The following is a 12,610-nucleotide window of genomic DNA, read 5'->3' as shown; positions in this document are numbered from 1 at the left end:
TAAAACTTAGGTCTTTATGTGCACTTTATTCATTGAGCCACTGCCCCATATGTTTGTCTTTTAAAATGTACTTATTTTTTCTCATAATTCTGTAGGAATCGTGTGTTCTCGGCCAAATATTTCACGTGGAATAATTGCTTCTGGACATAAACCTACCTATAAATACAAAGACTCTGTTAGATTGGCCTGCCAGAAAGGGTCTGTCCTCAGAGGCAACAGCGTCATCTATTGTAAAGCTGATGGCCACTGGAGTTCTTACCCGACTTGTGAGCTCAGTAAGTATGGACCATGAAGAGTTTCACAGTTGGAATCTAAAGATACTCAAGTATATATGTGTGGACATACTTGGATGTCTAGATTCTGAATCACAAAAATTTAAATTTAGATTAATAATTTTATCTTGTCTTCTTGTTGGAAAGAGGATGATTTTGGTACTCCTTGTAAAGTCATCTGTCACACATGGTCATCTACACTCTACTCCTAAGGAGAGGCACTGGTACTGTTGATGTAGAAGATTGGTATACATGTTTCATTAATTTTTGACAGTTTATTGGTAATTGCCTAACAAAATAATTTTGAAAGATGGATAATAAAATGTCCCTTTCTAAGATTTGTATAAAAGTCTTATGTGGACTAGACACTCTAAAACAATTATCTTGGGGATCATTTTAAGAGTGACAAAACTCTTATATTTTTGGTTGTGAGCCTAGCCTTTAATGGCTGAGCCATCTCTCCAGTGTAGGCGAATGCCAGGGCCAATAAGTGGGAGAGGGTAGGGTGGCAGGCATGGGGAGGGGGGAGGCAACAGGGATTTGTTCTTGTTGTTTTTGTTTGTTTGTTTTTTGGAGGGGAAACTGGGAAAGGAAAAATTTACGTGTAAATAAAGAAAATATAAAAAAAAAAGAGTGATAAAACTTATAATATTAAGGTGGAACTAGTTTTCATTCATAAAAAGAATTCGGGCAATAATTCAATTGTGGGTAGGGTTATTGCCCTAATTTGGCAGATGAGGAAACCTTTTTAGAAGTTGAGTAACTTGTCAAGGCCACACACAATTGCTAAGGAGAGGAGGCCTCTGATCCCTTGTACTCTTATTATTGTACCTGTGAGGCACTAGGAGCCTTTATATCTCTGGGGCTTCTGTAACAGTTGGAAAAATAAGTAGCAGGGCAGTCTCTATCCTGGAGTAGCATCTATTAGGCTGACGAAGCTAGTAAAGAAACCGTTCCCTGTGTCTTGGAGAATAATCAAGAGTTACAACCAATTGAGATGCATTTGTTCAGCGAGTCCATGGATACTTGATAGAAACATTGAAAGGCCATTGAACTGAACTAGCAACAACACTAGCCCTATGAGAACTCATCAATGGCAGTACCATAGCTGTTGGGTAAAAGATCTGCTTGGGATGGTCTGTTATTGAATATTGTGAATTTTCCCAGGTTCCACGCTGTGAAAAGCTTAATTTAGCAGATGTCAGTAGCCAGACATCTGGTCTATTCCCCCATCCAGCTTCCACTACACAGGATAGCGAACCCCTGGAAGGCAGCTGTAGCAATTACATTCTGGTTTTGAACAACTCCATCTTGGAAAAAAAAAATGTTCTAGTAGGCTGGCCAGCAAACTGTCACCTCCAATTCCTAATTTTATAGGCTTGAAAACCTCAACTATTGATAAATTTGGTTGTTTTGACTCTGCTGTAGGATATGTATATTTGCTGGTGAATACAATCGGATGCAGGACTACTTATTGACACACCCCTTTTCCCTTTTCATAGTTCCTATACTACAGGAAGAGCTCTGCTGAATGAAGTGATTTATTCTTTCCAGCTCCACGACCACATTAAGCTAACCACATTAATATAACCACATTAAGCTAATTAAGCCAATCTCAAAAAGACAAGCATCATATGTTTTCTCTCCTTTATGGTTTCTAAATTATATACATGAGTACATACATAGAATTTCATCTGAGTATATGGTGTAAAGGTAGAAGTGAAATCACACATCTTCCACAGACTAATCTGATCGAAACTTCACTCATGTAGAAAATTAGGAACAAAAGGGAAAAGTAGGCACGGCTACCTTCCCATCATTACCTAGTTCACAGTTTTACATCAGCACTTCGAAGTGACAGTAAAATGCTGGCATACAAGAAGGTAAGATTAGATCACTAAATCAAGGAACATAAATTCAAAGCATAGCCAGTTACACCATAGATACTACTATATGTTATAGTCAGATTCAAAATGAGTCCTTTTCACTTCCTACGTCTAACATCGACGCTACTAATTTCATAGATGAAATGATGATCTAATAAATGTTTAAGAACGAAAAACAAAAAGAAATGAAATAGAGGGATAAAGGATATAGTATGCATTTTGGGGTCCAGCATTTTGGGGTCCAGCATTATAGGGTCCAGCATTTTGGGGTCCAGCATTTTGGGGTCCAGCATTTTGGGGTCCAGCTGTGGTTCTGTATCCTTCGCTTTCTCCTGTTCACCATATCTAGAGGCGTCTGCACACTAGGCTGGAAGGATGAAGCACAGTCCAGAATGGGTAGAGTTCTACAGGATCCCAGTCTGGCTGAGAGACAATACTGGGGGTGAGAGGTTGGGGGAGGCTGGGGGAGGAGAAGAATATAGTGTTATACCTCTTTTAGTCAGTGGTCTGATGATCTTCAATGAAACAACTCTGAGACAATCTTAGTTTGTGCACATACCTTTATTTGTGTTAGGTTTAAATGCATACACTTTTTTTCGGGGTAGACAAGGGGTATATATGGATTTTGGAGAGTGGGAAGGAGTTTTCAGGGTAAATGAAAATCACTGGCTAGAGTTTTGGAGTTCTGTGAATGCCTCTTTTGCATGGAAAGGCATTCCAGGGATCTCAGGTGCTTGATGGACAGGTTCTTATTGGGAGAAAGGAAGCCGGAACTGTGATCTCATCAAGGCTACATGACGTTCCACAGAGGAATCTAAATTGTTGCAGCCGTTTTCGGAAATGATTGCAACAGTTCCTCTGAAGTCTGAGCATGTGGTTAATGTTTGATTCTACCAGAGAGAAATGAAAACAGACATCCACACAGAAGATTTTTACATGAAAGTTCAGAGCAGCATTGTTCATAGTAGCCAACAACACAAATACCCATCCATAGGACAACAGTGATAAACGGGTGTGGCTAGACAATGGAAGGCATATACAAGAAAACTGAAGTACTGACAAATGCTGAATATGGATTAATCATAGAGTATGGTATCTAATAAAGACAGCCAGCCACAAAAAGGAAACAAAACATGTTGTGTGACTCCATTTATTTAAAAAGCTCAATGTAGGAGTAATACTTAAAAAAAAAAAAAAGAACAACAACAACTAGGGTTTCTTCATGAGATGATAAAGACATCTTGAAATTGGGTAGGATAGAAAGTGCAAAACTCTATGAATATTTAAGGTCTGACAGTCTGTATGTTCTGAAGGATTTTGCTCTATGCCTCATGGCAAATGTTTGGAGATACAATGTCATGAACATCAACTCTGTAGATGTGTATATTACATGTGAGGTAGTAGCACCAAGCAAGGAAAGAGGACAGGACTCAAAGCCCAGTTGTGTTCAGTACTTTTATTGTTCTTGTTCTAAGCTTTCCTGGATGAGGGAAATGGCTTTGTTCCATTTCACTAGTCAAGAAAACAAACACAGCTAGTATTTGTTATTTATGAAAGTTTTCCTGCCATGTTCATTTAATAAGCCTAATCCTTCAATTTAGAAGGGAGACAGTCTAAAGTACAATGAAGAGAAGAATTCTTGTGGAGTACAGTTGATACAAAGAAGACATTTGGTGGTGACATTGGTTATAATCTGTCAGGGGCTGGGCTAAACTTGCCAGAGTCTTTATACGTTTTCTGGTGTCTATAATATGTGAGCTACAGAACTCTAGTTCCTGTTGACACCCTTTAACAAGACATGTTCCCTGAGAGCTATGGCAGCCCTCTTAATAATGCCCTTTTTTTTCTCTCTTTTTCTTGTTTCATGAGAAGATAGTTGCACTAATATACCAGATATTCCAAATGCTTCCTGGGGATATTCCAAGCCAAGCAAGGAAGAAGCATATCCGGTTGGGACTGAGTTCTCCTACTACTGTAATTATGGTTATAGAGCTGTTACTAGAGAGCGCATGACTATGGTTTGTCAGAGGGACTTCAGTTGGAGGACATTCAATGGATGTAAGGGTGAGTTTTGGTTTTCAAAATGCATATTAAAAGTCTAAGTGACTGGACCTTGGACCTCAAATGAATATACTTGTATCACTTAAAATAAAAAACCGAATACACCATTTTAACCGAAGAATAAGTTATTTAGTGCCAAAAGTAACTATAAAGTTTCAGGCGCTACGATTCTAAGTCTTTCTGTAGGCTACTTTAGAATCAAACAAAAATAGATAGAGAAGTCTTACAGCATGCAGATTTAAGTTTCAAAGTTACTGTTGGTTGATCTGGGGTGGAGCCCACAGCTCCAATCTTGTCAGACTGATACTCTAAGTCCTTTCTTCTCCATGTGAGTGAGCTTCAGGGGTTCTGGTCCATGAGACCATTCTGAATCCAGGCAGCTGCAAATTGGCATGAGTTTTATAGCTCTTGAGCAACGGGTAGGTTGACACTTAAGAGAGTTACTCCTGGCTTAGAATTCTTACCTCGGTTGTATAGAAAGAGGTTTGCTCCTTTCACCTCTTTTATAGTCTATTTGAGGGCGCAAAGGATGAGCCCAGCCAGGCAATTACTATTTTACAGACCTCAGTGAAATTTCTAAGAAAAAAAAAAAAATTGCTTCTTCTTCTTCTTCTTTTTTTTTTTTTTTTAATCTAGCAGAAGCTTGCCATTTTAGCAGTAAAAACAGACTCCAATTATAAGGAATTTTTATGCTATGGATCATATTTGAAAAATGTATGAGTGAATACAAACAACATACGAAATCATTTCCATTGACCTGTTACTGAGTTATCCCATTTCAGGGCTTGAACACAAGGTAGAGGGATTGAATCACTCAAAAAAGAAAAATGTAAAATTAAAACAATGACCACCACCAATGAAGGGAACATGCAAGAACTCTGGAAATACTATAAAAGAGCAAACATACAAACAAATTCTAGAAGAAAAAACACAGATCAAAGTCACTAACAAACTATTTTTTGACAATAGTTTCAGCAAAATCATAGAAAAAAATTTCCAAATGTAAGAAGTGCCTATCAAAGTGGACAGAGCATAAAGAACACCAAATAGACTGGACCAGAAAATAAACTCCCTTGATATTTTACAGTGAAAGAAACTAACTGTATGGAACAAAGAAAGTGTATTGTAAACTGCAAGAAAGAAATGTTAATATCATTTATAAATATAGACCCATTAGAATAATAGCTGATTTTTTCCAATGTAGATTTTAAAATGCAAAAGTGATTGAACTGATGTTTTACAAGTTTAGAAATACCACATATGTTAACCCACACAATTATGCCTAGCAAAAGTATCAGTGATAATCAAAGGAGAAATAAAAATGTCACATGGTAGAAAAACATTACTGTGACTTATGGCCACAATGCTATGACTATTGTGAATATTGAAATGAATACTTTAGTCTCAAGAGAAGAATAAACACACCATGAGGTCACAGGAGTAAATAAGTCTAGAATGGTTAAATCTAAAGACGTCTAAGAAAACACCACCATAACAACAAATGACAAGAATTAAAACACTGTTCAGTAATAACTCTCAATATCATGGGTCTTGATTCTCCAATAAGGAGACAGACTAACAGAGTGAGTTAGAAAACAGGATCCATCTTTTTTTCTGCTTCCATGAAATATAACCCATTCTCAATGATAGATACCGACTTAAGGTAAAAAAATGCGAAAGATACTCAAGAAAATGGAACTAGAAAACAAGTAGGTTTAGTTATTTTGTTATCTGACAAAATAGGGTTCCAACAAAGATTGGTCAGAAGAAATAGACGGCATGTCATACTCACGGAAGAAAAATTTGCTAAGAGATTATTATATTTCTGAGCATATATGTACCAAATTTAGATATACCTAATTTAATAAAAGAAATATTATGAGAACTAAAACTATAGATTAACCAAAATAGTCATAGTGGATTATTTACTGCCTCACTCTCATCAATGACAGATCAACCAGACAAAAACTAGACAGAGAGAGATTGGACTAAAATGACATAAATAAGACAGACCTGACAGGCATCTACAGAGTACACTAAAGGTTACACATTCTTCTTAGCTGGCCACAGAGCTTGTTTCATTATTAGGAGACAAATAAAGTTTCAACAAATATAAGAACATTAAAATAACATTCTACATTCCTTGGGGGCAACAGTAGAGTAAAGATGGATGTCAACAGGAATAGAAACTACACATTACTAAATGGCAATTGGGCCAATGAAGAAATCAAGAAGAAACTTAAAATTTCCTATAATGGAATATAAATTAAACCACAATATGTCAAAATTCATGGGACACAATGAAGGAAATTTTAAGAGGGTAATTTATAGCACTAAATGCTTATATAATTTTTTTAGAGCTGTCAAATTAAGGACTAATACACCTAAAAGACTTGGAAAAATGTGATTAAAACACACAAAATTGGAATGAAAAAGATAGTACTAAGGTCAAAATTAAGAAAAATACAACAAACAAACAAGAATCCAAGGAACTGAACTGAAGAAGTTGCCTCTTTGATGAGATTTACAAGATTGACAAACAAATAGCCAAATCAATGAAAGGAAAGAGAAAGAAGACCCAAATTAACAAAATCATAGATAAAAGGGAGAACATTATAACAAATACTTAAGAAATCCAAAATATCATAAAACACATACTTTAAAAACCTGTATTCAATAAGTTCCTATATCTCAATAGGAAAGTGTGAGGAAGATGGGTGAAATTTCTGTGTATATGTGACTAACCAGAGTTGGATCAAGATGAAGTAAATGATTTAAAAAGATCCAAAAAAAAAAAAAAAAAAAAAAAAAACAACAACGTAAGAGCAACAATTAAAATCTTCCAATTTGGATAGGAACTCCAAAGAAAGACCAACAGAATCAACTAACCTGGACTCTTGGGGCTGTCAGAGTCCCAAAGAAAATACAGGAGCTGAGCCTAGGTCTCCCTATTCAATGTAGGAGATGGGCAGCTTAGTCTTCATGTGGGTCCTGAACAACTGGAGTCGGGGCTATCCCAAAAGCTATTGCCTGTATGTAGCATATGTTCTTCTAGCTGGGCTGCCTTGTCTGGCCTCTGTGAGAATACTGCTAGGGTAGAGGGATATGGGGGGGGGGGTCCACCTACTCAGAGGAGAAGGGGAGGGGAGTAAGGGAAGGATTGTGGGGAGGTGACTGGGAGGGGCCAGTGAGAGGGATCTAAAGTGAATAAGTTAAAAATTCTTCCTATCAGATCTTCAAATAATAAGTAATAGCAATACTCTTTAAGTTTTTATGTACCATAGAAAGAGAAAGAACTCTTCATTTTCTTTTCATTATGCCTGTAGTATCCTGATACCAGAAACAGATACAAGCCCAACTAAAAACATACAATTATAGGTCAATGATGAACACAGATGCAAAATTTCCCCATAATATAATTATAAACCAAATTAAAGATCACATCAAATAGTGATCATACCATGATCAAGTCAGCATCATACCAGAGGTACATAGGTAGATGGCCCAACGTATGTAACAATAAATACAACTCGCCAATAAATAGACTCAAGGACAGAAACCATGAGAACATCTCAGTAGGTGTAGAAAAGAATTTTGACAAACTCAACATCTGTTTATAATAAAAGCCCCAGAGAAACTAGAGATACATAGGCATACCTCAATATAATAAAGGCAACATATATATGATACCTATAGCCCACACAATGCTAAATGGAGAACTCAAGTTATTTCCACTAAAATATAGAAGAACAGCCTTCTCTGTGTGTCCATGTATATTCCATATGGTGCTTGAACTCAGCTATGATTATGACCATTTGTTGGTCTTAGTGTTAAGTGGGATGGAAGGAGTGGGAGGGCAGGAGAAAGGAGAAAGTATGGGGAGACATTGAGGGGGGCCGTCCAGCAGTCCCTCTCTCCATGGGTGTTCTCGAACTGGGATAATTGAGTACCTGTGGAAATAAGCGGGTGAGGGAGGAGACAAAGAAACCACACCCAGAAGATTTATCAACGTGTGTCTTTACTAGAGAAAAATGGGTTTATATGGCACATGCAGAATCGAAACTGAAACAATTCTTGGTTTTTAGCATAGACGTGATAGCAGGAAAACAGCACACCAGTCTGTATACAAAACAGCACTTCAAACGGAGTTCTGGCAGAAACGGGCTGAGTTTCATTTAGTTTCAGTTCTTTTGATGTTCCGAGATGCAAAGTCCTTGTTAGATCTCAGGGGCCACCACCAATGTTTCGCGCCACAGGATGGTGCTCTCAGCCCCGGGCCTGTCACGGCTTTCTTTCGCTTCTGAACCCGCAACGGAGCAGAGGGGCAGGATATCACAAGACATAACACTAAAGATTTTTTTTTTTTTTTTTTTTTTTGGTTTTTTGAGACAGGGTTTCTCCATGTAGCCCTGGTGGTTCAGTGGTAGAATTCTCACCTGCCACGCGGGAGGCCTGGGTCCGATTCCCGGCCAATGCAGACTTAACACTAAAGATTTTTAAAAAGCCATTTAGAAAAACTCTACTTCATAAGCTTCCAAAACATATAAATATACACATATACAAAGAATTTAAGATGAACTATCCTGTTATGGGTGTGGAGAGGAACAGTGCCTCTGCCAGGCACCATAGACTAGCAAATAAAAAGCTCAGTGCCAGGGATGGGTACTTCTTTAATAGGCCGTTGGTCAGTAGGGGGCAAATGGTAGGTCATTGCTATCATTCCTACTTGAATCATAGAACACGGAGAAGGCAAGTTTGCATCAACCTAGATGCTTGCAAGGTGACATGCACACTCCTGGGGGAGGAGGGGAGTCATCATCAGTTTTCTCCAGCTGTAAACAGTTTCAAGCTACAATAGATACCTGGCCTAGCAAGATTTTCCCACAGGTGCAATAAAGGCATACATATCATAGGAGTAACCAACCAACCACTTTCTCCTTGTATTTAGAGACACAAGACAGAGCTATTAGCAATTGATGGCTGTCTGAAAATGGAGAGTCCAATTTTTGCTGTCACATTGTTCAGGGATGCAGCTAGCCATGCTTCAGGAGATGGCCCTACGCCGGTGCAGATACTGAACGCATTAAGTGTACTTGGTGTGTTTAACAAATGAAACATGAAATTGACAGGGAATAGGGAATAAGGGAGAACATGTGGGGAGAATTGGAGCTGACTTAGGTAAAACATGTTAGAGGCATGTTTGAAATCCTCAAGCAATAAAAACGTGCTTACTAGGAGGAGGTGACCGGATTTGAGTTTTTTAGAAATTTTATATAAGGTACAGACTGAGTGTTTTGGGTTTCCTTTTCTGCTGCCCGAAACTTCTCTTCAGTGGTGTGTTAATGGAATCATTAACTATATGAACGTCTTCATGATGATATTGTTGACCTTTAATTATCTCTTTTTTTTCCTCTAGAGATATGTTGTCCAGTACCAGACCCAGAGAGTGTAGAAGTCATTCGGCATACAAAAGCGCATCCTGAGAATGGCTGTACTTACTCCTACAATGATGAAGTGTCATATAAATGTGGCAAAGGTCACACCTTTTCAGCTACTTGCAAATTAAATGGCGCATGGCAACCTCGAACACCATCATGTGAGCCAAGTAAGAACTTACACAACTATGCTCTGTGGGAGGACTTTCTTTTTTTATTTTTATTTTATGTACATTGGTGTCTTGCTTTCATGTATGTCTGTATTAAGGCCATATTTCCTGGAACAAGAATTCTCTTACAGACAGTTGTGAACTGCCACGTGTGTGCTGGAAATTGAATCCAGGTCCTCTGGAAGAGCAGCCACTGTTCTTAACCATTAAGCCATCTCTCCAGTCCCAGAGTTTCTTTATATTAATAGTGTGGAGATTATTAAAAGAAACTTTATCAAAATCAATGCAAGGAAAATTTAAGTTCAAAACCACTTGAGGCAACATAGTGGTGAGGCTGGGATACATAGGAGTCCTGTGCATCTTTTTGTTAAATTGTTGAATTGTTCCCCTTCGCTAAACTGTTGGAATAGCTATTCTCCCTTATGTTTTTGTTTCCACTTGCTTGATAGATCTTTATTTTTTTGTTTGTTTGTTTGCTTTTCAAGACAGGTTTCTCTGTTTAGCTCTGTCCGTCCTGGTACTTGCTTTGTAGACCAGGCTGGTCTTGAACTCACAGAGATCCACCTGCCTCTGCCTCCTGAGTGCTGGGATTAAAGGTGAGCAACCCCACTCCCGGAGATGAATGTCTCTTAGAAATCTCAGTCAGTCGATGTATCTTGGAAAGTACAGACAGTTGCATTTAGTTTGCAGAACCAGTCAGCCAGTGTCTGGTTTTCTGTTGATGATTTGAGAACATTTACACCTAATGCTACTAGTAAGAGTTAGTTACCAGTTTTTGCAAGTTGTTTTCTGCTGGTTGCTTGAGTTGTTTGCCCTGTCCATTAGTTTTAGGGGTTTGCTCATCCTGTTGGACACGATAGAGTGCTTCTTAGCTCTACTTTGTTTGGATATTTCTCTCATGGTGTTTATTACTTTCTGCGCTCTCATCATTGAAAATGTCTTGCCTCACTGTATAGTGTCTCTTCAAATGTCTCCTGCAACACTAGTTCGGTGGTACTCACTGCCTTGATTTGTACTTTACTTGAGATGTCCTTATATCTCTTTGAGTTTCAAAACTGTCATGGTCAGTTTTAGTTGTCAGCCAAGTCACTTGAAAAGAGACTCTTGGAGAGGGATTGACTAAATTAGGCAGTTTGTTGGTGTATATGTCAGGGTGGGGAGGACTATTTTGATCATGTTGAGGTGGGAAGACCTCTTGAGTATGGGTGGTACCCTTTTCATAGGTGGGACCCTGGCCTAAAGAGCTGAGTATGCAATGTGCACTCCATCCCCTCTGTTTCCTGACTGTGGTTGTAATGTGACTAGTGGCTTCAAGTTCCTGCTGCTTTACTCTTCCACAGTAATGGACCCGGGACTGTGAGTGAATGCAATCCCACCCTAAGTTGCTTTTGTCAGGGTATTTGGAGGCAGCAGCAAGAGAAGCAACCCACACCATGGTGTTGCTGGTAATAGGAGTTGTGGCTATCAGGTACTTATTTCAGGGCTTGAAAGGTAACATTCCATAGTCTCCTGGCTTTTAGACTTGAGTGAAAAAGAAAGTAAAACCCGATGTTCTCCTGATGTTTCTTCTGTTGTAGGTATGCCGGTGTTGTTCCCTTCCAGCTTTTAATATTGTTTTTTTGTTTTGTACATTCCGTATCTTGAGTACACTATGTCATAGAAAGGGCCTTCTGTTTGAATCGCTATTTCAATAAATGTCTCCTTGTTTTAATCTTTATTCCTTTCTCTAGATCTGGGAGCTTTTCTACTTTAATAGATGTTGTAGGCCTTTAACGTCTGTCTTACTCATTTTCCTAGCCCATGGATTCTTGGGTTTGTTACCTTGCTCATGTCCCAGAGTTCTTGGCTGCTGTTGTCACAGTCATTTCCTTCTCTTCTCATCAATGTTTCTATGTGATAGCCCATCAACTTTGTCCTATCCTCCTGATGGCCTTTCATCTACTTGTTAAGTAGGAGTTGGCAATGCTTTCGCTGATTCATTGAATTTTTTTGTTTGTATTTCTGTTTTTCAAAATCTCAGCTTATTCACTGAATATATTTCCATGTTGCTGACTTTTTATATTGCTATTTTCCCCATCCATTCTGTTGGCTTTCCCCTCTATTTTGCTGAATTTCATCTCAAGTCCTTGGGTTGAATGCATATGATTATATTCTCTTTTAGTTCATTGATCATTTTTCAATAAACTTCCAACATCTTCACCTTCATTTTCCCTATGTTTGTATCTTTGAGCTCAGTAGTTGAGGAGGCACACTTTTTTTTTTTTTTTTTAATGTGGAGGAGTCATCTTGTTCTGGATTGTCATGTCTCCTGTATTTTTGAACTGTTATTTGTCACTCTGTTGTTATGGATCTCTCTTTGGGGTTTGTAATTGGAGGATTTTTTATTAAGCAGCCTACTCCTGATCGCTCAACCCTCAGCACCACTTAAGATTAAAAGTATCTGGTTTGGAGCAATATCTGCTTCCTTATCTGCCAGGAAGTGGGATCATTGACTTTGTCTAGGAACCAAATCAACACAGACTGATGAAGAGGTGGTTTCAAACTTTTCATGAGTTTTTTATACATATATGGAAACCCTTATAAGAGACCAAAAATATGCAGAAATGGCCAAAGTGGTAAAGAACAAATTATTTGTGAAGAAATGAGAGCAAAATATTGTCTGGGATAGGGATAGACATTAGGTGAGGTAAGAATTTGGTTCATTGGCTGTGATAATTGGGAAATGCATTCATCTCAGAGAAAGAGTAACTTATAAAGTCCTCTTCTTCAAACTTGATACAAGAGTT

At 38.3% G+C, this 12,610-nt stretch overlaps 1 protein-coding gene across 1 annotated transcript in view; it reads left to right on the top strand.

Moving 5' to 3' along the window:
• The window catches only part of LOC116070094 (C4b-binding protein alpha chain-like), a 44,994-nt gene that overhangs the window by 23,122 nt on the left and 9,262 nt on the right, over positions 1-12,610 (top strand). The window contains exons 8-10 of the mRNA XM_031341288.1: positions 96-275; positions 4,031-4,222; positions 9,636-9,824. Coding sequence (XP_031197148.1) covers positions 96-275; positions 4,031-4,222; positions 9,636-9,824 — 561 coding nt within the window. The remainder of the gene's footprint in view (positions 1-95; positions 276-4,030; positions 4,223-9,635; positions 9,825-12,610) is intronic.

This window comes from Mastomys coucha, unplaced genomic scaffold (assembly GCF_008632895.1).
Source record: "Mastomys coucha isolate ucsf_1 unplaced genomic scaffold, UCSF_Mcou_1 pScaffold1, whole genome shotgun sequence".
In the NCBI taxonomy this organism is placed as follows: Eukaryota; Metazoa; Chordata; class Mammalia; order Rodentia; family Muridae; genus Mastomys; species Mastomys coucha.
Note: the sequence above shows the minus strand (reverse complement) of the source record. Positions and strands in the feature narration are given on the sequence as shown.